The sequence below is a fragment of the Protobothrops mucrosquamatus genome, unplaced genomic scaffold, assembly GCF_001527695.2.
Source record: "Protobothrops mucrosquamatus isolate PMUCROS unplaced genomic scaffold, P.Mucros_1.0 scaffold3893, whole genome shotgun sequence".
In the NCBI taxonomy this organism is placed as follows: domain Eukaryota; kingdom Metazoa; phylum Chordata; class Lepidosauria; order Squamata; family Viperidae; genus Protobothrops; species Protobothrops mucrosquamatus.
In genome coordinates, this window is record NW_015389840.1 from 13,606 (window position 1) to 41,207 (window position 27,602).

At 36.2% G+C, this 27,602-nt stretch overlaps 2 protein-coding genes across 2 annotated transcripts; both read right to left on the minus strand.

The window, feature by feature from the left end:
• On the minus strand, positions 1–27,536 carry LOC107298338 (endoplasmic reticulum membrane-associated RNA degradation protein). Its single transcript, XM_015827715.2, has 18 exons — positions 27,516–27,536; positions 25,023–25,191; positions 24,569–24,708; positions 23,423–23,524; positions 22,108–22,197; positions 21,352–21,449; positions 20,929–21,065; positions 19,354–19,468; positions 18,217–18,319; positions 16,193–16,222; positions 14,796–14,864; positions 14,079–14,249; positions 7,287–7,370; positions 6,457–6,530; positions 4,996–5,118; positions 4,211–4,420; positions 3,458–3,571; positions 1–954 (listed from the first exon to the last, which is right to left on the minus strand). Exons 2-18 carry the CDS (start codon positions 25,189–25,191, stop codon positions 750–752), a joined length of 2,034 nt encoding a protein of 677 aa, XP_015683201.1. The 5' UTR covers positions 27,516–27,536; the 3' UTR covers positions 1–749.
• On the minus strand, positions 8,024–12,205 carry LOC114923472 (endoplasmic reticulum membrane-associated RNA degradation protein-like). Its single transcript, XM_029286499.1, has 4 exons — positions 12,107–12,205; positions 10,395–10,424; positions 8,992–9,060; positions 8,024–8,569 (listed from the first exon to the last, which is right to left on the minus strand). Exons 1-4 carry the CDS (start codon positions 12,116–12,118, stop codon positions 8,366–8,368), a joined length of 315 nt encoding a protein of 104 aa, XP_029142332.1. The 5' UTR covers positions 12,119–12,205; the 3' UTR covers positions 8,024–8,365.
• Positions 27,537–27,602: the final 66 nt, after the last annotated feature.

A 27,602-nucleotide genomic window follows, 5' to 3' on the forward strand; every position in this document is an offset into this window, starting at 1 on the left:
ATGTTGTCCTTACAGGTTGTAAAAATGGAGTACATGTTGTCCTACACTGCCACCTTGTGTTTAGTTTCCTGATAAGAAAGCATATTACTGTAGGCTTTTTTGTTTTTAATGCAGTACAGCCAGTCCTCAACGTACAATGCTAAGCAATGCGGTCATAAAGTGAGGCTGTGAAAGAGGCACCAGTCAGGAAAGGAATTCCAAAGACTGGTGTAAAAGAATTGTGAGATGTACTATGTACTATGCACACGCATAGTACAATTCTGAGTCGTCAAAATATCACAATGATAATTAAATATTAATGTGAATTCAGAATGAGTTCTGAGAAACAGGCAATAACATTTTCAATCTATAATGGTAACTCATATCTCCCAGTTTATTCACCTTAATCAGCGAAAATTGTAAAAAATAATTTACAAATCAGTATATTTTACTGAAACATTTTTATGGTAACGTATATAATGCACTTTAGTAAAAAAATAAAAATATATTTATAGCAGCAATAATACTGATCTTACTAATGTGATCAAACCCATTCATTTATCCATTGATCCATCCATTAATCCATCGTCCGATATACCCATCCACCCATATTCAACAGATAATAGTGGCTTTGCCATATATATATATTTTTTTTTTGCTCAGAAAATCTTTCATACTCACATCTACACACCACTGCATTGGAGAATATATGCACATAGTTTTTGCAAATGTTGATCTGTATAAATTGGGGAGAAATGATAACTGCCTGTTTAAGTTAAACCTATAGAATTTTGACGAGGACAAACTACATTCTTTGTTTCAGCTAGCTGTAAAAGCATCAGTTCTCTTCCTAGAAAGGTTCTGATTTTTATCAATGATTTGCGTGTAAGCTCTATGGTTTCATCCCATTTATTTTTTTCTGGACTTGTATAAGTCACCAAGTTCTCAATATACTGCAAAATCAGTCTGAGAAACCTAGGAGGAAAACAAAATGAAATTATGTCAATACATTTGATTAAAATTATTTCTTAAATTAAGTCTTTTGTAAATCATTTGAGACTGCTCTACCGTCATAAATCATTTATGCCATAATAAACCTGCCAAGCTTTTACCTCATTTTTGCTTTGGCTGATAGAGTAATGGACATATCCAATGCAATTATGTTGGATATTAAATCAGAAGTCACCCCAATTCATTATGTATTTGATATATAAACCAGCTTTCTATTAAAATGAGTACTTATAAAATTAAAACCCAATTAAAACCATTTAAATTACTGTAAATTAGTTAACAGTTAAATACCCTGCAGAAGAAATACATCTAAGCAGATTTTATAAACCAGGGGTCTTCAAACTTGGCCCTTTTATGACTTGTGGACTCAACTCCCAGAATTTCTCAGCCAGCATACCTGGCTGAGGAATTCTGGGAGTTGAAGTCCACAAGTCATAAAAGGGCCAAGTTTGAAGACCTCCTGTTATAAACAATGAAAAAGAGAAGACCAATGCAAGTCCACAGCTTGGAAGCAACTCAAGAGAACACTTCTCCCTTGCCAGATAAGCTCAGTTCTGATAGGCCATCTTCTGAAGAACACTGCCTGTACATCTTCATAGTCAGATTTATAATGAAGAACTGATCCTTACATAGATCCTAAGCTGTTTGAGCACTGAAGGTCAATACCAAAACCTTATAACTTGCCTGGTAAAGCAACTTATCATCAGTTCAGATCTTTCAATTTATGCATCATGTGATCCTTATACCTAGCTGCGGCATTTTGTATCACTTGCAAGCTTCATTTTCCCAAAACAACCTCACGTCATGAGTGTTGCAGTTCTCAAGGGATGTGACTATCCCCAAATCTGACTGACTAAAGAACATTGGTAGCTGGGATAATATGCATATTTGACAAATTGTTCCTTACCATAGGTACAACCTACAGATCCAGCCACAAGAGAAGCTAAAGAAGGCTCTAAGACTTCTCCCATCTTTTCAGAGACAGTACATCTATCCAAGACAATTGGTATCCTATCCTAGATCCAGTTTATTTACTAACAACTCTCCTCCTTGTCTGGATTTGTTATTTTTCTTTAAGACGTTTTATTAATAGAAAAGGCTGGTTACTGATTCCTTGGAGCTGTGTGTTAAATAACAGTAGACTTGGGTATTATTAGCATAGTAATGGTTCCAAGCCTCCTACAGAAGCTACATGTTGAAGTACATGTGGTTTAAGACAGAACCCTATGGAACACCACAAATCAGGAAATTAGCAACCTGTGGTACACAAGCTACATGCAATCATGAGACCAAATACTTCATTGTAATAGGACCTTGAGCACTGTACTGAATGTGAAATCCTTAGTCACATCTGAGCAAACTTTAAATGGACAATGAAATCCTATCTAAGATGCTCCACCAACATCATGTCTTAGATCAGACATGTCAAACTCGCGACGTCGCGCGACGTATCGGAGCTTTTTCCCCATTGCCGGCAATGGGGTGGGCACGGTTTCCTGGTGATGCGTCCGGCCCACGGGCTGGCAATTTGACACCCCTGTCTTAGATCAACTCTACTAGTTCAGGTAGGCAAAATATTAGGCTAGGCGGTAGATAGTACACTATTAATATTCTTACATTGTCCCAGACACCCGAATTCAGAAGCCTGCACACAACAGGGGGCAGGAATGAATTCCTACATAGCAATAGCTCCACTTCCCTGCTGTCTAGTTTAAGTCTGCAGTACCTCTTCTTTCTGTCATCCAATCTCGAAAAGGAACAAATATTGGATATTTCTCAACTTGGGCAACCTTATGATATATGGACTTCAACTCCCAGAATTCCCCATTCAATATGGTCAATGCTAAGCATGCTGAGAACTGAAGCCCACATATCTTACTGTTGGCTAGATTAGAAAATGCTGATGTACAGTACCTTATAAAATAATTGCCTTGGCATTTAAAAGCAATATGTTTAGCTAAAAGAACTACTGTTGCTTTCTTAGCTAGTCTGCAAACAGAAAATAAGATCAGTCAGCAGCTTGCATCCCTCCCTTTCGAATAGTCAGTTTGCAGTTTCTCACTGTATCTTCCCCTGCTGATTAAAATATGTGTAGGGCTGCAGTTTTAAATAATGAGTGCCATTCAAATATTACATCAAAACTGTGACAGCATTGAATTTGTACCATTTCATAGCTTTAAAAATATCATGTTTTATATATACCACAGTTTTAAATCCAATTCAGTCCAAGCAGCTATTTAAAGAAGGGAAAAAAAAAAAAACAGCAGCAAGAACAACAAGTGAAGAAATATATTTTAAATGCAATGATATCCTTAATGTGCATCTTTAGAGACTGAGTGCTATAAAAAACGGAATGATATAAGAAAGCAAAGAATTGTAAATTACTGGGAATTACCAGTTAGATGATTGCTAATGAAAAAAACATCTAACGTTAGAATATTCTGCAAGAAAAGAACATTATACTCACTTTAAGTACTTCTGACATTCAAAAGTATTTTTCCTGCAAATCATATGAATGTTCCCTAGCTCCAGGGTAATCAAGATTAAAACGAGTTGCAAAACTGGGGACAGAAATTTGATACTGGAAGAAAAAATAAAGCAAGTAAGTAAATATACATCTAAAACATTTAACATTAAAATAATATTACATGGACCCAAAATAATAAAGCCAGGAAGTGCATCTGGAGAACATACAGTATAAAAAGAGGGATAAGCTAAATGAATAGCAATTAGCTGAAATTGCCAATTGGCAGGAATATATATATGTACTGTTTGAAAATCTCTTTCTATCAGCTTTCCCCCTTAATTTTTTTTAAAATAATATTTTAATTAGCTGCTCACATTCTGTTCCAAATTAGCCACAAACGTTACCATTTATTAAAATCTATATCCCATTTTTTCTGCTAAGAATTCAAGGCATTATTCCTAAGCAAATCAGATTGGGATTTGTTTACCAGCTGAAGACCCATCAGCATCAGCTGAATAAACCCAGATTTTCCTAGCAATATGCTGATATTCTAGCTACATTAACATACCGCTAAATCTCACTCATTTCAATGAGAACCTTTCATGACAATTAATGATATTAACTTTGGAAGGATCAAGTCAGTGTTACAAAAATGTAGTTCTGTACAGTATTGAAATTACTTTCTTAGATAGTTTATTTTAAAACCACCTTCCGTTAAAAGTCTCATTCTCTTAAAAGTAAGATACTTCCCACCTTCTTCTCATGCGCAGAAAGGTAAGTCGTTGGCGAGATCTCAGTGACTTGCTTATCCACTGTTTATATCTGGTTTCACAAACTGAAATGACTTGACATGACACATGATGGCAATGGGTGCTTATCTGGCGAAGCACCACAATGGTTTCCAGGACAGTTCGTGGAGAGAAAAGGGTATGAATGTGCTTGCTACAAAGTTCAGTCAGTAACCTGAACAGAAAAAAAAGGTTGCACTAAAATTAGTTATTACTTATGACAAATATCATCTTTCTATGAATATAAAAAAAGTTTACATTCAGTACTTCCATATTAAATAAAGATTTTTCAATACGTCTCTAGTGTAACTGTAAGGAATTCGGAAGTTTATTTCCATTTCCATTAAATGCAGTTTCTACTGACATTCAAATCCAAACTGTATTAATTCAATTATAGGTAACAGAGACAAGCCAACTTCAGGCACACTTTATAAAAAATGCTTGCTAAACAACATGATGGCTGCATTCATGTATCACATTAATTTATCCATGGTTTATTGAGTAAGCCACAACCGACGCAGTTTCCACAACACAATGCAAAGGTTTACATTATGATTTAAAATCAAAATGGTTGGAATCATCTATCATGCCAAACTAAAATGCTATTTTCTTGGGTTTGGTCCAGTAAATATCTGAATGCTATATTATGATATTTAACATAAATGAAACTCCAAAGAATGACAAAGCATTAATAGAATAAAATGTGTTCTCATATTTGAAAAAGGGCCCACAATATCTTATAAAACTTACTTCTCAGTTAGCAGATTGTTTAAGGAATCACCTAATAGTGTAACATTCACAGACAAATAGGGCTGCAATTGAGACAAAATATCACTGATCATAAGAATACAGGGGGCAGTATCTTTTCCTGACCTAAAAATAAAAATAAGTTATTACAATACAAATTCACCCAAGATTTAGTTTTCTTTAAGACACAAATAAGTATTTATTTTACTGCAATAAACACTTTACATCCCAACAATCCCCATTTCCTATACTGAAAACTGAAAAGAAATATTGCACCTGAATGAATCTTGAACAAAATCTAAATTAGATATAATGTTTTATTTACATTGAAAAAAAGAAAGATCATTAATATAATTCCTCTCCAAATTTGCATTTAATCTTATTTATCTTCAGTCACGTTAAAATCTACAGTTTGATAATATTTTCTTTCATGTTCTTTGTGGAATACAGTCAAGGCTTTCAGTTCCCTACACACACCTCAGACTGTTCACCTCTGTCCTACAACATGATAAAGTTTAGGAGTAGAATTGCGCCCTTAAAAAAATTGTTATTTCCGGAGAATTTGTCTGACCATTGATATGTATCCCTTACAAAAATAAAAGGATTCCTTTAGTCCTCTCTCTTTCTGTGTATCTTCATTGTGCTTGGCATCTAATTGAGACATATGTATTTCTCCCAGGGTGGTATTTATTGATTTTAAAATAGCCTCAGTGTCTAGAGAATGACTGTAGTCCAAATTGGAGTGATCTAGTGACAGACACTTGCAGCATTCATAACACATATTTCCAAATAATTTTTCATGTCTACCAGTAAGGGTGTAAAGCAAACTTGTATTCTAGCCCACCAGGAGAACAATCATGAGAACTATGGTATTTGCTAGCATTTTTACCTGATCTGAAGTCCATTCCTCCAGCAGGTCAAGAGATTTCCCCTCCAGAGGAGAAATCCTTTGATATGCTGGAAGAACAGATCTCAAAACTGACAAAAATGCTAGCAAATGCCATTGTTCTGAAAGGCTCAGAATACTGGTGTTCATCAGTTTGTCCCCTCTGGATACACTGATACAGAGGTGAGGGGAAATACTATGGTTCGGTACGTTAGGGAAATGACCTCAAATCCAATGCTCTAGCTGCAACCTTCCCTGCTGGCGTTCCCATTGATTTTCTGGGAAAGAAGGCTGAGAAGATTGCAAATGGTGACCACATGATTGTAGGGCACTTGGCAACCATAAATATGAACAGGTTGCTAAGAGCCCTAAATGTGGTCATGTCATGGGGGAGGCAGGCAGCATTTTACAATAGGCTGGAATTGTTTTACAGGCCATAAAGACCTGTTTCAAGGCTTGCTGAGTCCGTTGTGACTGGTGACGATCATTCATGCAATTGTCAACAAACAAATTCATCATCTATTTCTTTCAATCCTCTGGTTATGACTCCAAGAAGGGAAGGAGGAAAAAGGTATTACCCTGAAATTTCTTGTTCTTCAGGCTCCATGGGAAAATCTGGCCAAGAGGTGATACTTTTTATGCAGTTCAGGATCTAGAAAGAGAAACAAAAATTACAGAACAATTTATCTTACTTTCATTAAACTAATGATTCCAGAAATTCCCATGATCTCAAACATGTTGTGCTGCAGGGCCTCGGAATCATCAAAGATGTAATTAAAGGCTAAAAGCTATTAAAACTGCTTGTTCTACTTCTGCCTTCTCTTACTGAGAATGCTCCGTGAGTGCAGACCAATAAACACCGAAGCCACTGTTTTGTTGCTTTTAATAGGATATGTGGGAATGTTTTCCCAATAGTTTTCTATCCTATACCACTGCAATCAAAAGGAGATTTCCTCTTGAATGTTCAGGATCCATGCCAATGCACAGATTTGCTAATAATTTTTTTTCTGAAATAAAAAAAAATATAAACCTATACCTGATTAAACTTTTTGGACTGTCTATAATTTTCAATAAAACTTCAGGTGCTGTCAAACATTGACTTAACATGCTGGACTAGTACTGATGATGTTAACCTAGTTTGGGTAATGAAATGTCTGCAAGAAAACAACCCAGGTCTGAGAGCACTAAGGACCAATCATGCTGGGCTTCTTTTTATGCGCAAATCTCACACTTTCATCAACATGATTTAAAGCCATATTAATTAATATGGCTATTCAATTTAATAATATTCGATTTATTTTAATTGAATATTACATTTAATTCAATTTATAATATTTTATTACTTTATTCAATTTAAAGCTGCTAGTATAAATTCAAAGCAACAATGGCAAAAAAGACTATTACATACCTGTTTTTTAAGCTGAATTATTGGATGAAACCTGGTACAGTAATTATTTGCACAAGTCATTAACAGTTTTAAGAATTCGTGTTCCTGTTTAAAGACATGTTAAAGTAAATGATAAAATACAATCTTATTTCAAAGCATTTTCGCAAATAAATTTCTGCTGAAATTAAAGGCAATGCACTGAAATGAGTTCACAAGTTTATTACAAAATAAAAGTACCAAAATATCTCTCAATTGTAAAATTGTTTGTTGAAACAATCCTCAAAAAGAGAGAGGTGACAATTATAAAGAATAAAAGGCAACATATGAACTGTGAATGGATGTGGTGGAAAGTATAATGTTTTGCAAGGATAGAAAGGTATTTATATAGGGAATAGTGTTGATTTAAAATATTCAGCTATGTTTACTTTTCTTATTTTTTGTCTTAAATTTATTTTGCTTACTACTTTCTACTCTTTTTCTGCACTTTACATGTCATTGCTTATTCTCAAATGGAACAGCACAGTGGCATATGCATATAAAATCTTTCCTTTTTCTTTTTCTTGTGCCTTATATAAGAATTATGCCTTAGTTTTTTGGTTTAATACTTCATACTCCTTGTCTCAACTTTGCATAACACTGCTTATCTTGAAAGGGAATAATAGTGTGATGAATATTGAATGTTACATACATATGCATATCTGATCTGAGAATGTCTCTGAATTATAAAAACAAATAAATAAGTAAGCCAATAATAATAATAGAAAACTGGGAAAAGGAACAAAGGTAGTTTTGCTGCCTCTTTCTTTAAAAAATCATATAAAAAGACAAATAGTTGAATTTCCTTCTGGCTTTATTCCTTTATGTTACATTAAATGATATTCAGGATAGAAATTTCCCCTTTGGAAATAACTTTTCAGGGAATGTGGCAATCAAGCGGCCATCTAAAAAGTAGGACTACAGGTAGGCCACCAGGTTGCTCTGTCTCCATAAACAAAGATTTACAAAACATACAGATATGCTATATAGAACAAGGAGACCGTATGCTCTAAATACATAAACATTTGGATTTGAAAGCTACAACAGCGTAATTTTAATGTAGTTTAAAATTTAGTGTAAGTTGGCATGTTCCTTACCTTAATGGAAGCCAAGTCATCCCGTGAAAATCTGCAGAGGAGTGTAATAGAAAATGAAAGCATGGAATTTGCTATTTCTCTTGGGAAGTGATTTAAGCTGATTTCTCCATGGCTCAGATGGTCTCTAACACGTGGGCCTTCTTGATGGTTCAAAAAATCCCAAAGAAATTCCTGCCAAAATGTGCCAATAAGATGATTTTTTTTCTCATCATCATTTGATCTACTGTACTTCAAATATTCCAGTTGTTTACAGTCATACATCAAAGAAAACCTTGGAAGAAGTCAAAACCCAACCCAAAATAGCAACCCTTAGTTGCCACTTTTTGCAATAGTTGGAAAGAAACTACTTAAATCATTTTTCTTCTTTGATAATGAAAACTGAATGTCAAACTCTGTATATGTGTAGCATTCTCACATGTCCATAACTGTATTTTTTTTAAAAAATTGTGGCCTAATAAGTTAATGTGATTTTTTCCCAATTTTAAAAGCTTGAATGTTGCATATGAATACAGAAATCTATGTAGCTTTGTGAACCTAGAAGTATTCAGCATTCCCAACTGAAACACAAAACCCCCAAAACTTAATTACATCACCATTGCTGATTCACCAAGGACTCCGGGGAGCTGATTCATTTCTTCATTATTCAACTGTTTTGCTAGTATCTACATAGGAAAAATAAGGGATGTGAAATACATTTAAGAATTAATGGAACAGGTTTTGATTTAATAGGAGCAGAGGCTTGCAATGGAACTCTGGGAACTTATCTAAGAAAAATCAGGCAGAATTGACTATGTTCTGGCCACTGCAGCATTTGTGCACATTTTTGCTATATCTTTCTTGGAAACATTGGATTGTGCCAATGCCTTCTAGGACGTGACAATGCAAAATAGGGTAGTGCATCCATGTCTCATCCTTACAAAGTGATTAGGGGAACAAGGTAGATGCTGACATTTCACTTTATACTTTGTTTCTGCCTAAGACAATATGGTTTATAACACTTCAAGATGCAAATTCCAACATATAGAACAATATATGACACGCATCTCCTTGTTGATGGAATGCAGGCCACAGCATGTTGGTTAAATAAGATAGTCTCTTGTTTAGATAAGAACCTAGATTACATTGAAGAGGTTGAACAGGATGAAGATAATGTGGGATGGGCAGCATATAAATTTAATAAATAAAATAAATAAAACAAAGCTTTTCTTGAACTTGGGGCATACTGTACTACAAATTTACTTTTGCACTTTTCATAACATGGTGGCTATATAGGCACGTACCGTATGTATGAAAATAGCTATATGGTCCCAGAAGAACTGTTAGATATGCCCTTCTTTTCATTATTGGTACAGACAATACATATGGCCAATCAAGAGTAATAACTCAATTTTAATATCTTAAAATCATGCTAGAAGCTAGTCTGAAAAGAATCCTGATAAACAGTTTCACTCAAAATTAACCTGATTTGGGCCTTCTGTATCATAAAACCTGCCTAATAAAAATATATTGAAATTAGTCAAGTTAATAGAATCTATAGAAAATAGTAGCCTAGAACAGTATTTATATGGGACCATAAAAATATGCTTCTCTAGCAAGCACTGCATTCCCTCCCAAGTTGAGCAAGGAGTAACATGCTGCATTCTACACCATAAATATGCAGTATCCAATCTTTAATTGGATATGAAATCCAATTATTCTGACTCTACTGAATACTATTGATTAGAAACTAATTTAGGCCTATCAAAGAAGAGATGCATTGCTGTAATTATTGTACGTTTTTTCTCCCCATTTATGAAATGCTTTCTATCTTTTTTCTCGTAAGACACACAGGCTATTGTAGTATTATAAAGCTTAAAATCTCAACAATATATTTTTAAAAAATGTCTTCACTGAATTTTCCATACTGTAATTTTAGCTAATTTTAGCATGCCAAGTTTAAAAGAACAATTGACTAGCACTTTATCAAATAATTCAAAGACTCTTATAAAGAACTTACTTCATCAAAAGTGGTATACAGAGATGATGACTAGAATATAATGAAAGAAAAATATTACTTTATTGGAAGGTCCAAAATTGTTCATTTTTCTGGACTGCACCTATCTACAGTGATGATTCTCCACCAATATACTACCCCAAGTATGCAAAATCATAAAAAACAATTTTATTATGAGCTTGGAACAAACAACCACATTCCTTTTGAATTGATTGTATTCTAACTGACCCAAACTTGAAATATTTTCAGCATTCTGCCCTAGGGAACAATATGAATGTGAAATAGTCTATGCTCCCTCTTTTATGCTAATCTCAACTTTGCAGGAAAAAAGCAGCAGTTGATAATAACCAGTTTTAGGTATGCAGGCAAGGTAAATAAAGTACATCTTTTTTTTGTTTCCAGTGCCTTTGAGATGGTATTTATTTTTGGCAACTGCCTGAATGGTCCTTGCAGTTTTCTTGGCAAGATTTCCAAAGTGGCTTGCCATTGCCTGCTTCATAGGACTGAGAGAGAATGACTGGCCCAAAGTTCAGCTTTCAGCAAAAATTATAAGTTAAAATAGGATACTAATGCCCTGCAGGGAGGCAGAGGGATATAATAATGTCCTATAAATTATGGTTTAAGGTATTTGTTTGTAAATGAAGAGTAACTCAAAGTTATTTCTTTTGCACATTATGAAGCACTACACTAGAATTAGTGAGCTCAGAAGGAAGAGTGCAAGGAATGGGGAAACATGCAATTCTAACGATTTCTGAATGTTAAAGTGTGGCTTAGCAATGAGGACTTTACACTTCACTGAGCAGTTAAGAGGAACAATAATCAAACAGATTAAAATTGCATTCATGCACAGATTGATGAGAGAAAGAGGGAAAATGTCTTGAGTGCCCGTGAATATGTTTTTACTGGGTAAAAGCCCCACGTGTTACATAAATGCCTCTGTCAAAGGTGATTACAGAGCAAAGATCTATACATAATTTAACAGTTTAAACAATGGTATCAACATAAAAGCATTCATATATTAAATAATAATAATGATGATGATGATGATGATGATGATGATGATGATGATAATGAAGTTGGAAGGGACCTTGGAGGTCATCTGGTCCAACCCCCTGCTCAGGCAGGAAACCCTATACCATTTCAGATAAATGGCCATCCAGTCTCTTCTTAAAAACTTCCAGTGTTGGAGCATTCACCACCTCTGGAGGCAGGTTGTTCCACTGGTTAATTGTTCTAACTGTCAGGAAGTTTCTCCTTAGTTCTAGGTTGCTTCTCTCCTTGATTAGTTTCCACCCACTGCTTGTTGTTCTGCTTTCAGGCGCCTTGGAAAATAGCTTGACTCCCTCTTCTTTGTGACAGCCCCTGAGATATTGGAATACTGCTATCATATCCCCCCTCGTCCTTCTCTTCATTAAACTAGACATACCCATTTCCATCAACCTTTCCTTATATGCTTTAGCCTCCAGTCCCCTAATCATCTTTGTTGCTCTTATCTGTACTCTTTCTAGAGTCTTAACATCTTTTTTACATCGTGGTGACCAAAACTGGATGCAGTATTCCAAGTGTGGCCTTACCAAGGCATTGTAAAGTGGTATTAATACTTCACGTGATCTTGATTCTATCCCTCTGTTAATGCATATATAGTGCATATAATTTTCAACAAATTTCTTTTTTTTTAAAGAAACATATGGATAACAATAGATAAATATGATTACCTCAGCTGTCATTAGTCTGCTTGGGCATTTATTAACGGCTGTGAAGAGTACTCTAAGCCCACCTTCCAGCTGAGGAAGTAGCAAAATGACACAGTCTGCATATCTGAAAGAAATAGTATTGTGGGACTGAGCTGCAGCACATATTGTTCTTACTTTATGCAGAAAAATGGTTTTAACTATTCAAATGCCATAATCTGCGATAATAGGGAATCTTACTATGCTTGGAGCATATTGTTAGTTGTTGGGCAATGTGGAAATCCTCACACTGATCCTCTTGCTTGATTACGGTTGCCTTTGTTACTTTTTGACTCAAACATACCTCATAGGGCAGTGATGGTGAACCTTTTAGAGACCGAGTGTCCAAAAACTGTCCTGCCCCACCCCACCCCCACTCCACCCTGCCCCGCCCCCTTTATCCCCGCTGTGCCCCACCCCCACCCACCCACAGGGCCACCCACCGCCTCCATGGCCCACCGCAGATCGCCCAGGCAGCCCTGCAACGCCATGGCGGCCACACCCTCTGCCTGTGCCCCGGAGCATCATCTGTGCGCGACAGGGCATGAGGGCAGAGTCTTGTCCCTGCTGCCCGGCTGCCATGTCCTTGGCTGCACTGCTCCGCATAGGCTGCGCATGATGACAACTCTCCTCCGGGGGGGGTGCTGGTGAGGGGGCCATGGGGGGAGGCGGGGCTGGGACAACAGCGTGTGTGCCCACAGAGAGGACTCCGAGTGCCGCCTCTGGCACGCGTGCCATAGGTTCGTCATCACTATCATAAGGTTTTCAATACTTAGGCAGATAAATGTATCACCTCCTCTGCTGATATTCAGCAGAAGGGGAGAGGGGGGGGAATAAAAGCTTCCTTCCGCTGTGTTAAACAGGTAGTTATCCCACGCTGAATTGTCCTGCAGCAAGTTGTCCCATGTTGAGTTGGCATGGAAAGTTGTCCTGCATCAAGTCGGCTGGGGCGAGTTAGCTAGGATGATTTGTCCTACACCCTATGGAATCTTATTTCAAAGATTGCAAGGAATGACAACTTATGGGTAATAGGCAAATAACCTCTAATAAATTATGCCCTGCATTCCAACTGAGTTANTCTCACCTACATCGTCCACAAGGGACGACTCGGGAACTCAACTCCTACCTCGGGCAGCTCACCTTTCCCCCTATGCCCAGGGGAAAGGTATCAAGCCGTTTGACAGCTGATGCAGGCTGTCAAACCGGCTTTTACGCGGAAACAGGCGGGAGCAGCAAACAGCTGCGTCCAGCGAAGGAGCCTGCCACCGGAAGTCCTGCTTACTACTTTCTACTCTTTTTCTGCACTTTACATGTCATTGCTTATTCTCAAATGGAACAGCACAGTGGCATATGCATATAAAATCTTTCCTTTTTCTTTTTCTTGTGCCTTATATAAGAATTATGCCTTAGTTTTTTGGCTTAATACTTCATACTCCTTTTCTCAGCTTTGCATAACACTGCTTATCTTGAAAGGGAATAATAGTGTGATGAATATTGAATGTTACATACATATGCATATCTGATCTGAGAATGTCTCTGAATTATAAAAATAAATAAGTAAGTAAGCCAATAATAATAATAATAGAAAACTGGGAAAAGGAACAAAGGTAGTTTTGCTGCCTCCTTCTTTAAAAATTCATATAAAAAGACAAATAGTTGAATTTCCTTCTGGCTTTATTCCTTTATGTTACATTAAATGATATTCAGGATAAAAATTTCCCCTTTACAAATAACTTCTCAGGGAATGTGGCAATCAAGCGGCCATCTAAAAAGTAGGACTACAGGTAGGCCACCAGATTGCTCTGTCTCCATAAACAGAGATTTACAAAACATACAGATATGCTATATAGAACAAGGAGACCATATGCTCTAAATACATAAATATTTGGATTTGAAAGCTACAACAGCGTAATTTTAATGTAGTTTAAAATTTAGTGTAAGTTGGCATGTTCCTTACCTTAATGGAAGCCAAGTCATCCCGTGAAAATCTGCAGAGGAGTGTAATAGAAAATGAAAGCATGGAATTTGCTATTTCTCTTGGGAAGTTATTTAAGCTGATTTCTCCATGGCTCAGATGGTCTCTAACACGTGGGCCTTCTTGATGGTTCAAAAAATCCCAAAGAAATTCCTGCCAAAATGTGCCAATAAGATGATTTTTTTTTCTCATCATCATTTGATCTACTGTACTTCAAATATTCCAGTTGTTCACAGTCATACATCAAAGAAAACCTTGGAAGAAGTCAAAACCCAACCCAAAATAGCAACCCTTAGTTGCCATTTTTTGCAATAGTTGGAAAGAAACTACTTAAATCATTTTTCTTCTTTGATAATGAAAACTGAACGTCAAACTCTGTATATGTGTAGCATTCTCACATGTCCATAACTGTATTTTTTTAAAAAAATTGTGGCCTAATAAGTTAATGTGATTTTTTCCCAATTTTAAAAGCTTGAATGTTGCATATGAATACAGAAATCTATGTAGCTTCCAGTTTTCCACATAGACTGACCAAAGATAACACTGTACTATATAGTGAAATTATATTAATACCTTTTTAGATTTATAAGACCAATTAGGCTTATTGTCAGAAACATGTATAGAGCATGAATTTGTGAACCTAGAAGTATTCAGCATTCCCAACTGAAACACAAAAACCCCAAAACTTAATTACATCACCATTGCTGATTCACCAAGGACTCCGGGGAGCTGATTCATTTCTTCATTATTCAACTGTTTTGCTAGTATCTACATAGGAAAAATAAGGGATGTGAAATACATTTAAGAATTAATGGAACAGGTTTTGATTTAATAGGAGCAGAGGCTTGCAATGGAACTCTGGGAACTTATCTAAGAAAAATCAGGCAGAATTGACTATGTTCTGGCCACTGCAGCATTTGTGCACATTTTTGCTATATCTTTCTTGGAAACATTGGATTGTGCCAATGCCTTCTAGGACGTGACAATGCAAAATAGGGTAGTACATCCATGTCTCATCCTTACAAAGTGATTAGGGGAACAAGGTAGATGCTGACATTTCACTTTATACTTTGTTTCTGCCTAGGACAATATGGTTTATAACACTTCAAGATGCAAATTCCAACATATAGAACAATATATGACACGCATCTCCTTGTTGATGGAATGCAGGCCACAGCATGTTGGTTAAATAAGACAGTCTCTTGTTTAGATAAGAACCTAGATTACATTGAAGAGGTTGAACAGGATGGAGATAATGTGGGATGGGCAGCATATAAATTTAATAAATAAAATAAATAAAACAAACCTTTTCTTGCACTTGGGGCATACTCTACTACAAATTTACTTCTGCACTTTTCATAACATGGTGGCTATATAGGCACGTATGTATGAAAATAGCTATATGGTCCCAGAAGAACTGTTAGATATGCCCTTCTTTTCATTATTGGTACAGACAATACGTATGGGCAATCAAGAGTAATAACTCAATTTTAATATCTTAAAATCATGCTAGAAGCTAGTCTGAAAAGAATCCTGATAAACAGTTTCACTCAAAATTAACCTGATTTGGGCCTTCTGTATCATAAAACCTGCCTAATAAAAATATATTGAAATTAGTCAAGTTAATAGAATCTATAGAAAATAGTAGCCTAGAACAGTATTTATATGGGACCATAAAATATACTTCTCTAGCAAGCACTGCATTCCCTCCCAAGTTGAGCAAGGAGTAACATGCTGCATTCTACACCATAAATATGCAGTATCCAATCTTTAATTGGATATTAAATCCAATTATTCTGACTCTACTGAATACTATTGATTAGAAACTAATTTAGGCCTATCAAAGAAGAGATGCATTGCTGTAATTATTGTACGTTTTTTCTCCCCATTTATGAAATGCTTTCTATCTTTTTTCTCGTAAGACACACAGGCTATTGTAGTATTATAAAGCTTAAAATCTCAACAATATATTTTAAAAAAATGTCTTCACTGAATTTTCCATACTGTAATTTTAGCTAATTTTAGCATGCCAAGTTTAAAAGAACAATTGACTAGCACTTTATCATATAATTCAAAGACTCTTATAAAGAACTTACTTCATCAAAAGTGGTATACAGAGAAGATGACTAGAATATAATGAAAGAAAAATATTACTAGTTATAACATTTCATTTCCAAAATAAAACGTACTTTATATACAGTTGGAAATAATATTTGTATATAGGTTAGAGTGTGGTCAGGCATTTTTATACAGCTTTTTGACATTAAGTAATCAAAAGAGTATGTTCACTGCCTTGAGTTACTTGTAAAAGTAATAAAGGCGGGATAAAAATCTAATAATAATAATATAAGAGCTGAGCTGTATAGAAATACTGTACCCAGAAACAAATAAAATAAGTATTTTCTTGGAATAGTGCAACAGTCTGCATAATACTGTAAGTAGTTACTAATTTCTTCTTTTTCTCTAAGAAGATGCAGAGGACTAAAATCTATATTCACCTGGTCACTACTCCACCCCAAATATGCTAAAGCTGCAATGCTGTGGGTTCTTTAGGATATATCAAGAGACTGTAAAACTGTTTAAAAATTCCCCCACCAAAGCCAGAGATGAAATTTCATGTTGGAGAAAAATGAAGATTGAGAACCCATTCCCCAGTTCTTATGGAATCTTTTCAGCCCTGTCACTCTAGAACAGTATTTCCAAACCTTGGCAACTTCTTGATATGCGGACTTCTTTACCTAAAATTCCGAATTAGCATGGTGATTGTGAGTTGAAGTCCATGCCTTGAAAGTTTTCAAAGCTGGAAAACACTGCTGTAGAGTAATACATGGGTAGATTTGGGAATATTCTGTTTGTATGCTGGCAGAAGTTGGAATCCTGTGAATCTTGAGGTTCTAAGATGTCTACAGAATGGGAAGAAAGAGAATTATGACACCCCACATGGATTTCTTTCATGCTGTTACTGGAGAGATGGAAGCAGTAGCAGCAATTCAAAACCAAAGAGTGGGAATGTTTCAAAAATCTCTTCTTTGTTCTTATTATGACTTTTGGGCTTTATACTGGCAGTGTTTCAAATTTATTGGAAGGTCCAAAATTGTTCATTTTTCTGGACTGCACCTATCTACAGTGATGATTCTCCACCAATATACTACCCCAAGTATGCAACATCATAAAAAACAATTTTATTATCAGCTTGGAACAAACAACCACATTCCTTTTGAATTGATTGTATTCTAACTGACCCAAACTTGAAATATTTTCAGCATTCTGCCCTAGGGAACAATATGAATGTGAAATAGTCTATGCTACCTCTTTTATGCTAATCTCAACTTTGCAGGAAAAAAGCAGCAGTTGATAATAACCAGGTTTAGGTATGCAGGCAAGGTACATAAAGTACCTCTTTTTTTTCCCCAGTGCCTTTGAGATGGTGTTTATTTTTGGCAACTGCCTGAATGGTCCTTGCAGATTTCTTGGCAAGATTTCCAAAGTGGCTTGCCATTGCCTGCTTCATAGGACTGAGAGAGAATGACTGGCCCAGAGTTCAGTTTTCAGCAAAAATTATAAGTTAAAATAGGATACTAATGCCCTGCAGGGAGGCAGAGGGATATAATAATGTCCTATAAATTATGGTTTAAGGTATTTGTTTGTAAATGAAGAGTAACTCAAAGTTATTTCTTTTGCACATTATGAAGCACTACACTAGAATTAGTGAGCTCAGAAGGAAGAGTGCAAAGAATGGGGAAACATGCAATTTTAACAATTTCTGAATGTTAAAGTGTGGCTTAGCAATGAGGACTTTACACTTCACTGAGCAGTTAAGAGGAACAATAATTGAACAGATTAAAATTGCATTCATGCACAGATTGATGAGAGAAAGAGGGAAAATGTCTCAAGTGCCCGTGAGTATGTTTTTACTGGGTAAAAGTCCCACGAGTTACATAAACACCTCTGTCAAAGGGGATTACAGAGCAAAGATCTATAAATAATTTAGCAGTTTAAACAATGGTATCAGCATAAAAGCATTCATATATTAAATAAATATAGTGTATATAATTTTTAAAAAATTCCACTGTTTTTTTTTTAAAGAAACATATGGATAACAATAGATAAATATGATTACCTCAGCTGTCATTAGTCTGCTTGGGCATTTATTAACGGCTGTGAAGAGTACTCTAAGCCCACCTTCCAGCTGAGGAAGTAGCAAAATGACACAGTCTGCATATCTGAAAGAAATAGTATTGTGGGACTGAGCTGCAGCACACATTGTTCTTACTTTATGCAGAAAAATGGTTTAACTATTCAAATGCCATAACCTGCGATCATAGGGAATCTTACTATGCTTGGAGCATATTGTTAGTTGTCGGGCAATGTGGAAGTCCTCACACTGATCCTCTTGCTTGATTACGGTTGCCTTTGTTACTTTTTGACTCAAACATACCTCATAGGGCAGTGATGGTGAACCTTTTAGAGACCGAGTGTCCAAAAACTGTCCTGCCCTGGCCCACCCCCACTCTACCCCGCCCCCTCCAGCCCCGCTGTGCTCTGCCCCCACCCACCCACAGGGCCACCCACCGCCTCCATGGCCCACCGCAGATCGCCCAGGCAGCCCTGCAATGCCATGGCGGCCACACCCTCCACCCATGCCCCGGAGCATCATCTGTGCGCGACAGGGCATGAGGGCAGAGTCTTGTCCCTGCTGCCCAGCTGCCATGTCCTTGGCTGCACTGCTCCGCATAGGCTGTGCGTGATGACGACTCTCCTCTGGGGGGCTGCTGGTGAAGAGGGGACCATGGGGGGAGGCGGGGCTGGGACAACAGCGTGCGTGCTCACAGAGAGGGCTCCGAGTGCTGCCTCTGGCACGATGCCATAGGTTCGCCATCACTGTCATAGGGTTTTCAATACTTAGGCAGATAAATGTATCCCCTCCTCTGCTGATATTCAGCAGAAGGGGAGGGAGAGGGGAATAAAAGCTTTCTTCCGCTGTGTTAAACAGGTAGTTATCCCATGTTGAATTGTCCTGCAGCAAGTTGTCCCATGTTGAGTTGGCATGGAAAGTTGTCCTGCATCAAGTCGGCTGGGGCGAGTTAGCTAGGATGATTTGTCCTACACCCTATGGAATCTTATTTCAAAGATTGCAAGGAATGACAACTTATGGGTAATAGGCAAATAACCTCTAATAAATTATGCCCTGCATTCCAACTGAGTTAAACCAATTTTCAACTGTTTAAAAAAGATTAAAATACACTAACATAGTTACCTTGCCTGCTGGAATGAAGTTATTGCAGCAATCCAAAAAGGTAACATGGTCTTTAGTACAATACTGGATTTTGTTACTAATTCTTCAGCTAATGACAAGAGTTCTTTATTAAGATCTATAAAACAGAACAGAGGAACTTGCACTAACATTATTTTTTTGTTGCATAAAAAAATAAATTTATTGTGAAGAAAACTTACAATCAAAATATATTAAGATAGGCTTCAAATAATGCTCAAACAATGGTTCTACTACTACTTGTAAGATTTAACTGCCAACTCTAGTTTCTCTTCATTGATTTTTTACATTTTCCAAGTTGGTCTTCCTAGAGCAGAAGCAAATTTAAAAAACAAAGTACAGCATTCTGTATTTGAAGCATTTTATCCTTATTTTACACCTCTTCCTCACAAAAGATATTCCCAGAGGCTGAACAGGAATAAGACAGTATCTGTTTTCAGATTTACAATCTAAAATGTATGACTCAAAAGGAAAATGGGTTTAGAGGAAGAAGGATAAAAAGAAAACTTATATACCAGTTAGCGATAAAGAACACAGATACCAACTGGACAAATTAACTACTGTACTGATCATGAATAGCAACAATGAGGTATTTTTATGAATCTTTATATATCAGAAAGTATTAAAAAAATTGGGCAAGAGATCTAAACAGACAAACAAATACATTTAAGTCTCTCATACCCATTATTTTGAAAAGCCTGACTTAATTGGAGTTTTTATCTAACTCTTTTAGCTCTTCTGGATAAGTATGTGGCTTAAATAAGTTTGGAAACCTACAATAACGTTATCTGAAGTGTCACGTGTTTTATTCTGCTTCTTTTATGCATTTTTATGTTACATTGTATATTTTTAATAATTCAAACAATTCTGGATTCAAAACATCTCTCTTGAATTTGAAACACCCTGTGTACAGCCTATTTCTTAAGTGTCTATGTTCAAAACAGCTCAGCCCAACTTGAAAATCTTCCAAACTGACTAAAGCACCCAATTTTGCACTTGAAACAATTGACACACATTTGATAGGGGTTACTTTGAATGTAAATGATTCAACTCAAAATGTTTTACATGTCTCTAAAATCTATTACATTTAAACATGCCCCTAAAAAGTGCTCTGTGATTATATCCGTATTTATTTTCAAATGCAAGGACTAAACAGGTATTGTAGCTTTTCTTCTCAATTTAGCGTTCTCCAGTAATTTCCAAGTGGCATGATCCACGAGAAAACATTTGAGAACTCTTCAGTCCCCATTTGGAAGCAGATTTGGTAAGATGGCTAATTATCTGCCTGGTGTACCTACAACTCAGATAAACCCATTCCTCATCTGAAGAACATATAGAATCGGCCATAGATGATTTCTATATGCACATACGCACCAGAACTAAATAAAATAATGCACTTTTTAATCTTCTGTGTACCTAAAACTCCAGGAAGCTACATTTGCATAAAGGTTCCAATTTCTAAACCGAGCTAAAAGTGAAACCGAAATACTTCAATAAGTATATATATTCCAAGATGGTAGCTATGTATCAGCTTCAAGAGTAAGCCATTAAAACAAATACCTGGAAATATATGTAGCTCTTTCAAGTGAGTGAAAGATACATAGGGTCGATGAACTAAAGCAGAGTGAGTCTGAAGGCAGTAATTATTAAGCAGTTGCCCCAATCCAGCTGTTAAAAAAAGTAGCATGGAGAAATATCTATGGAAAATAAGATATACAATGCAGTGGAAAATATAGTACACATCAATCATTCTCAAAGAATAAAATTCAAATAAATATTCAAATATTTTGAAACAAAAGAAAGTACTCATAAATATATAAATTACAATCATTCACAGTTAATTACTGGCATGTCATTTAGATGTGAATAGCCTATCCCTTTTTAAATGCATACATCTTCCTTCAATTATTGTTCAGTTATGTTTCTAACTCTGTTGTAACTCTGTGGTACAAAAGAAAAAGAATCAAAATTGATTTTACTTACTTGACAGGAATCTCTTTAGCTGATACAAATCCATGCCACAAAATATTACGGAGGTTTAGACCATCTGGAGACCCAATGAACACCTTCAGAACATCCATCTAATTTGAACCAAAAGTAAATACTGCAAAACAATATATTGTTCATATACTTTTCCATAAACAAATGAACCTCACAAAAGTTCTAACCTGTAAAACCTCTCTATAAAACCTGGCTCACTGAATACCAACTTCCAATCTTTGTTTAAATATCCTCTACCCCAGTGGTTCTCAACCTGTGGGTTGGGACCCCATTTGGGGTCGATCGACCATTTCATGGGGGTCGCCAAGCAAGGCTGTCCGCCATTTTTTTTGTCCGCCATTTTTTTCCCCTTTTCCGGCAGGTGCCTTACCTCCCTTGGGCTGGGCCAGCTGGTGGTCGGCCTGCTGCCGCTTGCCAGCTACGCCTCGGCCAGCGCAGGGGGCGGAACCACGCATGCGCGGCACTCCCGGGCAGGGAAAGTCCTCGACTTACGACCGGTTGGGTAGTCCTCGACTTACGACCGGTTTAGTCCTCGACTTACGACCGGTTGGGGTCGCGGCATTAAAAAGGTTGAGAACCACTGCTCTACCCCATCCTTACTCAATATTTACTAACAGCCCAGTTAGATTGGTATTGCTCAAAGTCAGCCACTGAGTAAAAATAAAGTGTATTTAGATAAATGTAAATATACTTAATATTTAAACATTTTTAATTTGAAATTAAAAATCTAATACTCACCACTGGTTGCCCAAAGATAGAAACAAGTTCCTGAGATGCAAGCAAATCTCTTAGAAGAAAAGGACAATCTTTCCCAATTAATAAGAATACCTAGAATACAATATATTTCACTCTGAATATTTGCCCTTCCCAATCAATGTATTTCTTAAAAGCATCATATCAATTTCCTCTTTTATGTTTAAAAGAGTAATTTGAAATGTTAATTATTTTATCCAAGCAAAGAAGTATGAAGCAACTTCATATCAGTTCTTGAATCATCAAAGCATTACAAAGTGTGGCTTATATCTTCCTCTTTGGATTTTTGAAAGAGAACATATCCAAATCAGGAGCCCACAAATAAGGATATAAGCTAAGAGGTACTATTAGTAAATCTTTTTGGCTGAAATGATGTGAAGCAATTGGAGAAGTTGCCCAACCATCTTTCACTGTGAATTCACCTGGTTTATTGTCTAATGAATGCTAAATGCTCAAACTCCATTCAGTCATCCCATCTCCACCCCAATGCAAGGGATTATCAGGTTGCTAAAAGAAAAAAAAAATGTCTTATGAATGCTATGACTGTCTTGCTGTCTTTACTTCCAAATGCACATGAACTGAAGGACTGCAGAAAACTCATTCAGTTCTTATTACAGGACACTGGGTTTATCATACACCAGAAAACTAAAACACATTCTTCACTGTATTATTGATGTTAAAAATGCTCCAGCTAAAAACTGCCACAATTTTTTTTTTGACAAATACAAAAATGCTAGCTTTTAGAAACCCAGTAATGAGGTATAATTAAAAGATTGATCCTTTTCTGCTTCTTGGCCAAAAGCTTCCAGAGTGAGACACTGTAATGTATTTGCACTGTAATGTAAGACACACCTAGCATGGGATAAGCCCCATTGAAATTAGCGCATAGGTTATGAAATAAATATGTCTTTGAACTAAGTATCTAAACCCATCTGACTTTGCTCAGTTTTTCATAAATGTATTGTAGGAGTATTTACCGTATGGATGAATGTTGCATTAGTCATACAGAATGCAGTGCTTTGGATCAAAATATTGCAAGATTTATGACTCCAAGAGAGGTTTCAAGTTCTAGATAGAGTGAGAAAATTCTCTAAAGCAAGTAGTCGGCCTTGTTCTCAAGTCCATTCTATCAGCAAACATGTATAAAGCCAAACACTCTCAGTGCTTAGACAGAGAAACCAATTGGTAATTATACTGAATCTGTGACCTTTTAATTAGTAAACAAGGAAGTGAAACACTGATTTCTTAAAAAGGATCTTATTGACCTCAAGTCTGACAGATTCCAGATTTCAGCACTTACATCACCCAAGGCTCGTTCCAAACTTGATGTAAGCTTCATTAAACTGAGTGCAACTGATGCATCATGTGGATTCCTTACGGTATCAAACATTTCAAGAAATATCTGTAGTTTATACAAGATAGAAGAATTAAGTGTAACCATGTTATTTTTATCAGTGCATTTATATTAGGAAGAAATAGAGCTTAATAAGATTGCACACACCACTGAACAATTAAGTTTTTTAAAAAAAATCATTGATTGACAGATTAAAAAGAATATTTTTACTTTTCATTAACAGTTACTTATATTTGAAAATCACAAAATTACAAATTTAAAATGTTGAACTTCTTTTTGGAAATACTAATGTTAAAGAAGACAATTTAGCATTTATATGTTTCTTCCACAGAACTAGAAATGACCAAAAAAGTTATCAAAAGAAATACAATCATCCATCAAATCCTTGTTGGCTAACTTATACAATCCATGAAATAGCCGCAAAATAAATTATTCTAGATTTACTTTGTATACATGGGAGAGAAGGCCTGCATATTTTGCTAGCCCTTCTTTTTTTTCTAATTGATTTCCATTTGGATGGTCAATTTTATCACAGCTCTAAATCTGGGGTAAGACTCTCTGCACCAGAGCACAATTCTTCTGTGGAAAACCACAGAACTATACATTATCAGAACAGATATCCTAGCCTCACTAGGATTTTAGAAGACAAAACACATTTTTGAGGGAACATTGCCTGTTTGGAGAACTCTGTGCTGTTGTATTCAAAAAAGCTAATTTCTTCTACCAAAATGTATTTGCAACTAGCTACAGATTTCTAAATATTCACACCAAGTAATTGATTATCCTTGCTTTCTGTTCTTTTATTTCCCATTGTGATACTTATAACTCCCACATTCCTTTATTTATTTATATTCCTTAACGAAGAATCATATACAGTGATTTCCTATTTTAGTATGTGTGAATATGGCTCTTTTTAATATTAATATTTTATTGTGTTTTTTAATCCAGGCAAAATATTAATATATATTGCAAGTTCATGCATGATATGCCATATGCTAAAAATGTGTGTATATGTATATCATATGTGTATGTATCCATCCATCCATCCATAAATTTGGAACAAGTATCCAATCCAATCCAATGTTTTCCTACCTCTGGGCAGTTTGTCCACTGAAGCCACACCACAAACTGGTTTTCAAATTGCTCTGCTGTAAGTGATTTCAAATGCAAGTGAATAGATTCACATAAAGGACCAAGAGATCTCACACTTTTGATATAATCCAATGTTGGGTCTAAAAAACAAAAATAACCAATCAGTTCAAGAATACTGTCAAACACTGCTAAATATAAAAAGATTCAAAAATATTTTCTCCTGAAAGGGTTCCCCTAAACTCATTAAGGAATTTTCTTTTTCTGTAGAAAATCTTAAATAATGACCATTTAGCCATTGAAGCTAAATAACTAACATTAGAAATTCTAATTCTATTATTTTTAATAAAAAGATCCCCCCAAACAAGTAAAAGATCTCCATTGCATATGCTAATTCAGAAACAATGTCTTACTGTCCCAAGTATAACAATACACTACATTTAAAAACAACAGAGACCTTGCTCTCCATATTGTACATGTTCTGTGATGAATTCCCAATTTATTTCACCGGTGCTGCATATAATACTACTGAGAGCATAGCTTGATTTCCTCTCAAATCCAGCTTCACAAACCATATAGTACACTGTAGAGGAAAGGCAGGTAGATGGTGGCTCAGCTAAGAGCATCTGAAATGAAATAAAAAGGCAAACGGTGATACAAAATAAGGGAATCATTGCAGGCAATTATTTTGTTTTGTGAACACAATTATTACTCTCAGAATTACTTTTACACATTTTACAAATATTTTGTATTGATGGCAAAAATGAAAATAAAATTCCAACTATATTACCTGGAGATTTGATGTAGTGATATTTTTGACCTTTTCCCTGTAGGATGAAAGTTAATATACAGTAATCCAGAGTAAAGAGAAAAATCATGGGTGTTTGGTTAAACACTGCAACAGCATTTTTCCTCCCTACTTCTCAGCCCAAAGATATCGTAGATAATTCCTGCTTATGTTTTTTATTATCATTTAAAATATTTTAAAAAGCACTCTGTCAAAGTAGTGGGCCATTTATCCTCATACTTCAGGAACTGAAAGTATCTTGAAAACAATCCTGCAATGAACTACTTTTTTCACACTCTGTTGTTGTGCCCACATTCTACAAATAGGATTGAATAAAATTGTTTGACAATCCTTTAGTGTAAATAAACTTCAGTATCAGATGAGAGATGTGCTGGGTCTAAGAAAATGCCTTCCTATTGTGTCATTGAGTCAAATGTTATTATCCGGGAAGTATATAACTGAGTTTACAACCAGAAATCTTTTCTCTATATTTCAGAGGATGTCTAAAAATGTAGTAGTTGATAATAATCATGGGTTGAAAAAATACTGAAAATCTCAACACTTCATGGCCATATATCGATCATCTGGATCTGGAACGCTTCCACAACTGAAGGAAGGCTTAACCAGAGTCTCTGGGGAACCCTTCAGTTCAACCAGGAAAGCCACAGGTCATCTTTGCCCATCTCATTTCACCAATTATGGGTCCCAACATATTAGAACCAACATGGTTCTAATAAATAAATTTGGAATAAAACAGCCATCACTTTTAATGAAACTGTGACAGAATTGCATAAATGCATTCCTCGTTGGCTGTGGATGATGCTTTTAATTCCTCTGGATAAACAGAAGAATTTTTCCCCCATTCACATTAGGGAAAGATGGCTTCTGAGTAGGAGAAACAAAAAACTGTTATTTCTGCCTTTTAGTGGTCAATGATAGCTTTAAGGGTCAGACTGGTAATCAGAATCTTTTTTTAAAAAAAAAGCATCAATCCACAATGCAACTATTTTGTAATCCCAGAACAAATACAGTATAACAAAATAAAGGTCACAATTAAGCAAACAGTTCAACATTAATACTAATTATGCCAGGCAGTCACAGAACCTCTGAGTTTAAGATGCATTTCTATCTAGCTGACAGGGTGAAAGCATATACAGGTAGTCCTCCACTTACAACCACAACTGAGCCCAACGTTTCCGTTGCTAAGCAAGACAATTGTTAAAGGTCAGTTTTGTCCCTTTTTGTGACTTTTCTTGCCACAGTTGCTAAGTGAATCATTGTAGTTGTTAAATTGGTACTTTCTTGACAGAAGGTCACCAAAGGTGATGACCTCAGGACACTGCAACCGTCAGAAATCCATGCTAATTGCCAAGGATCCGAATTTTGATCACATGATCACGGGATGCTGCATGAGTATGAGTCATAAGTCATATGTATGAGAACCACTCATAATTTCTTTTTTCAGTGCCGTTGTAACTTGGAACAATCACTAAACAAAAGGCTGTACAGTCAAGGACTTACCTGTAACTTGTGAAAAGTCACAATTTACAAGTGTGGCCAGCAAAATTAGAACTTTCTACCGCTGCTGTGAAATAATATTTAGTTTCCATTACAATTATGACTTTTGTTCCTTTTCTCTCTTTAGGACTGAAGCTTAAAGAGCAGCAAATAAATTGCAAAGAAGATAAACTCACCATTTCTCCCTTTCCCAACACTAATCCCCTAAACCAGGTTTGTCAAACGGTGAGGTGTGCCTCCCTTGGGGCGGAGCTGAGTCCAGAGGATCTCTAAGCAACCTCTTAATTACATTTTTAATAAATCCACCTTTCCTGCAGTTTCACTGTATTATTCTCCTTGTTCTCCTGTGTTCATTTTGGTGTTTGTATTTTTAAAGGAGGTGTGTACATTAAGATTACAATGAAGGAAGATATCATGATACAAGGTTTAGGAACCCTGCCTTAAACTGTTTAACTTGGCGTTTAGCAAAAGAAGGAAATAGCAAGCTAGGCAACAACAACAAAAAAAACTCGACTTGAACCGATATGAGGCGCTCTCGCTCCTAGCGTCGCGCCCCAATAATTGAACTACAATTCCCAGAATCCTCCGCCTCCTCTTAAGTAGAACAGCAACCAGATTATGGGAAGTCTGATCCGCGGCAAGTACCTCTGTTCGGTTCTGGTTCTTGGGTTGCTTAGCTCGTGCTTACTGACGTCACGGATAGAGACCAGCCTCGAGCCTCTGAAAGGCTGC

Coding starts and splice junctions, on each gene's coding strand:
- LOC114923472 (XM_029286499.1), bottom strand. Junction 9,061..10,394: donor TGTATACCACTTTTGATGAA/GTAAGTTCTTTA, acceptor TTTCCTATGTAG/ATACTAGCAAAACAGTTGAA. Junction 8,570..8,991: donor TCCTTGGTGAATCAGCAATG/GTGATGTAATTA, acceptor ACATTTTGGCAG/GAATTTCTTTGGGATTTTTT.
- LOC107298338 (XM_015827715.2), bottom strand. CDS start 25,191: ATGCTCTTAGCTGAGCCACCATCTACCTGCCTTTCCTCTACAGTGTAC. Junction 16,223..18,216: donor GCAGACTAATGACAGCTGAG/GTAATCATATTT, acceptor ATTATATTCTAG/TCATCTTCTCTGTATACCAC. Junction 14,865..16,192: donor TGTATACCACTTTTGATGAA/GTAAGTTCTTTA, acceptor TTTCCTATGTAG/ATACTAGCAAAACAGTTGAA.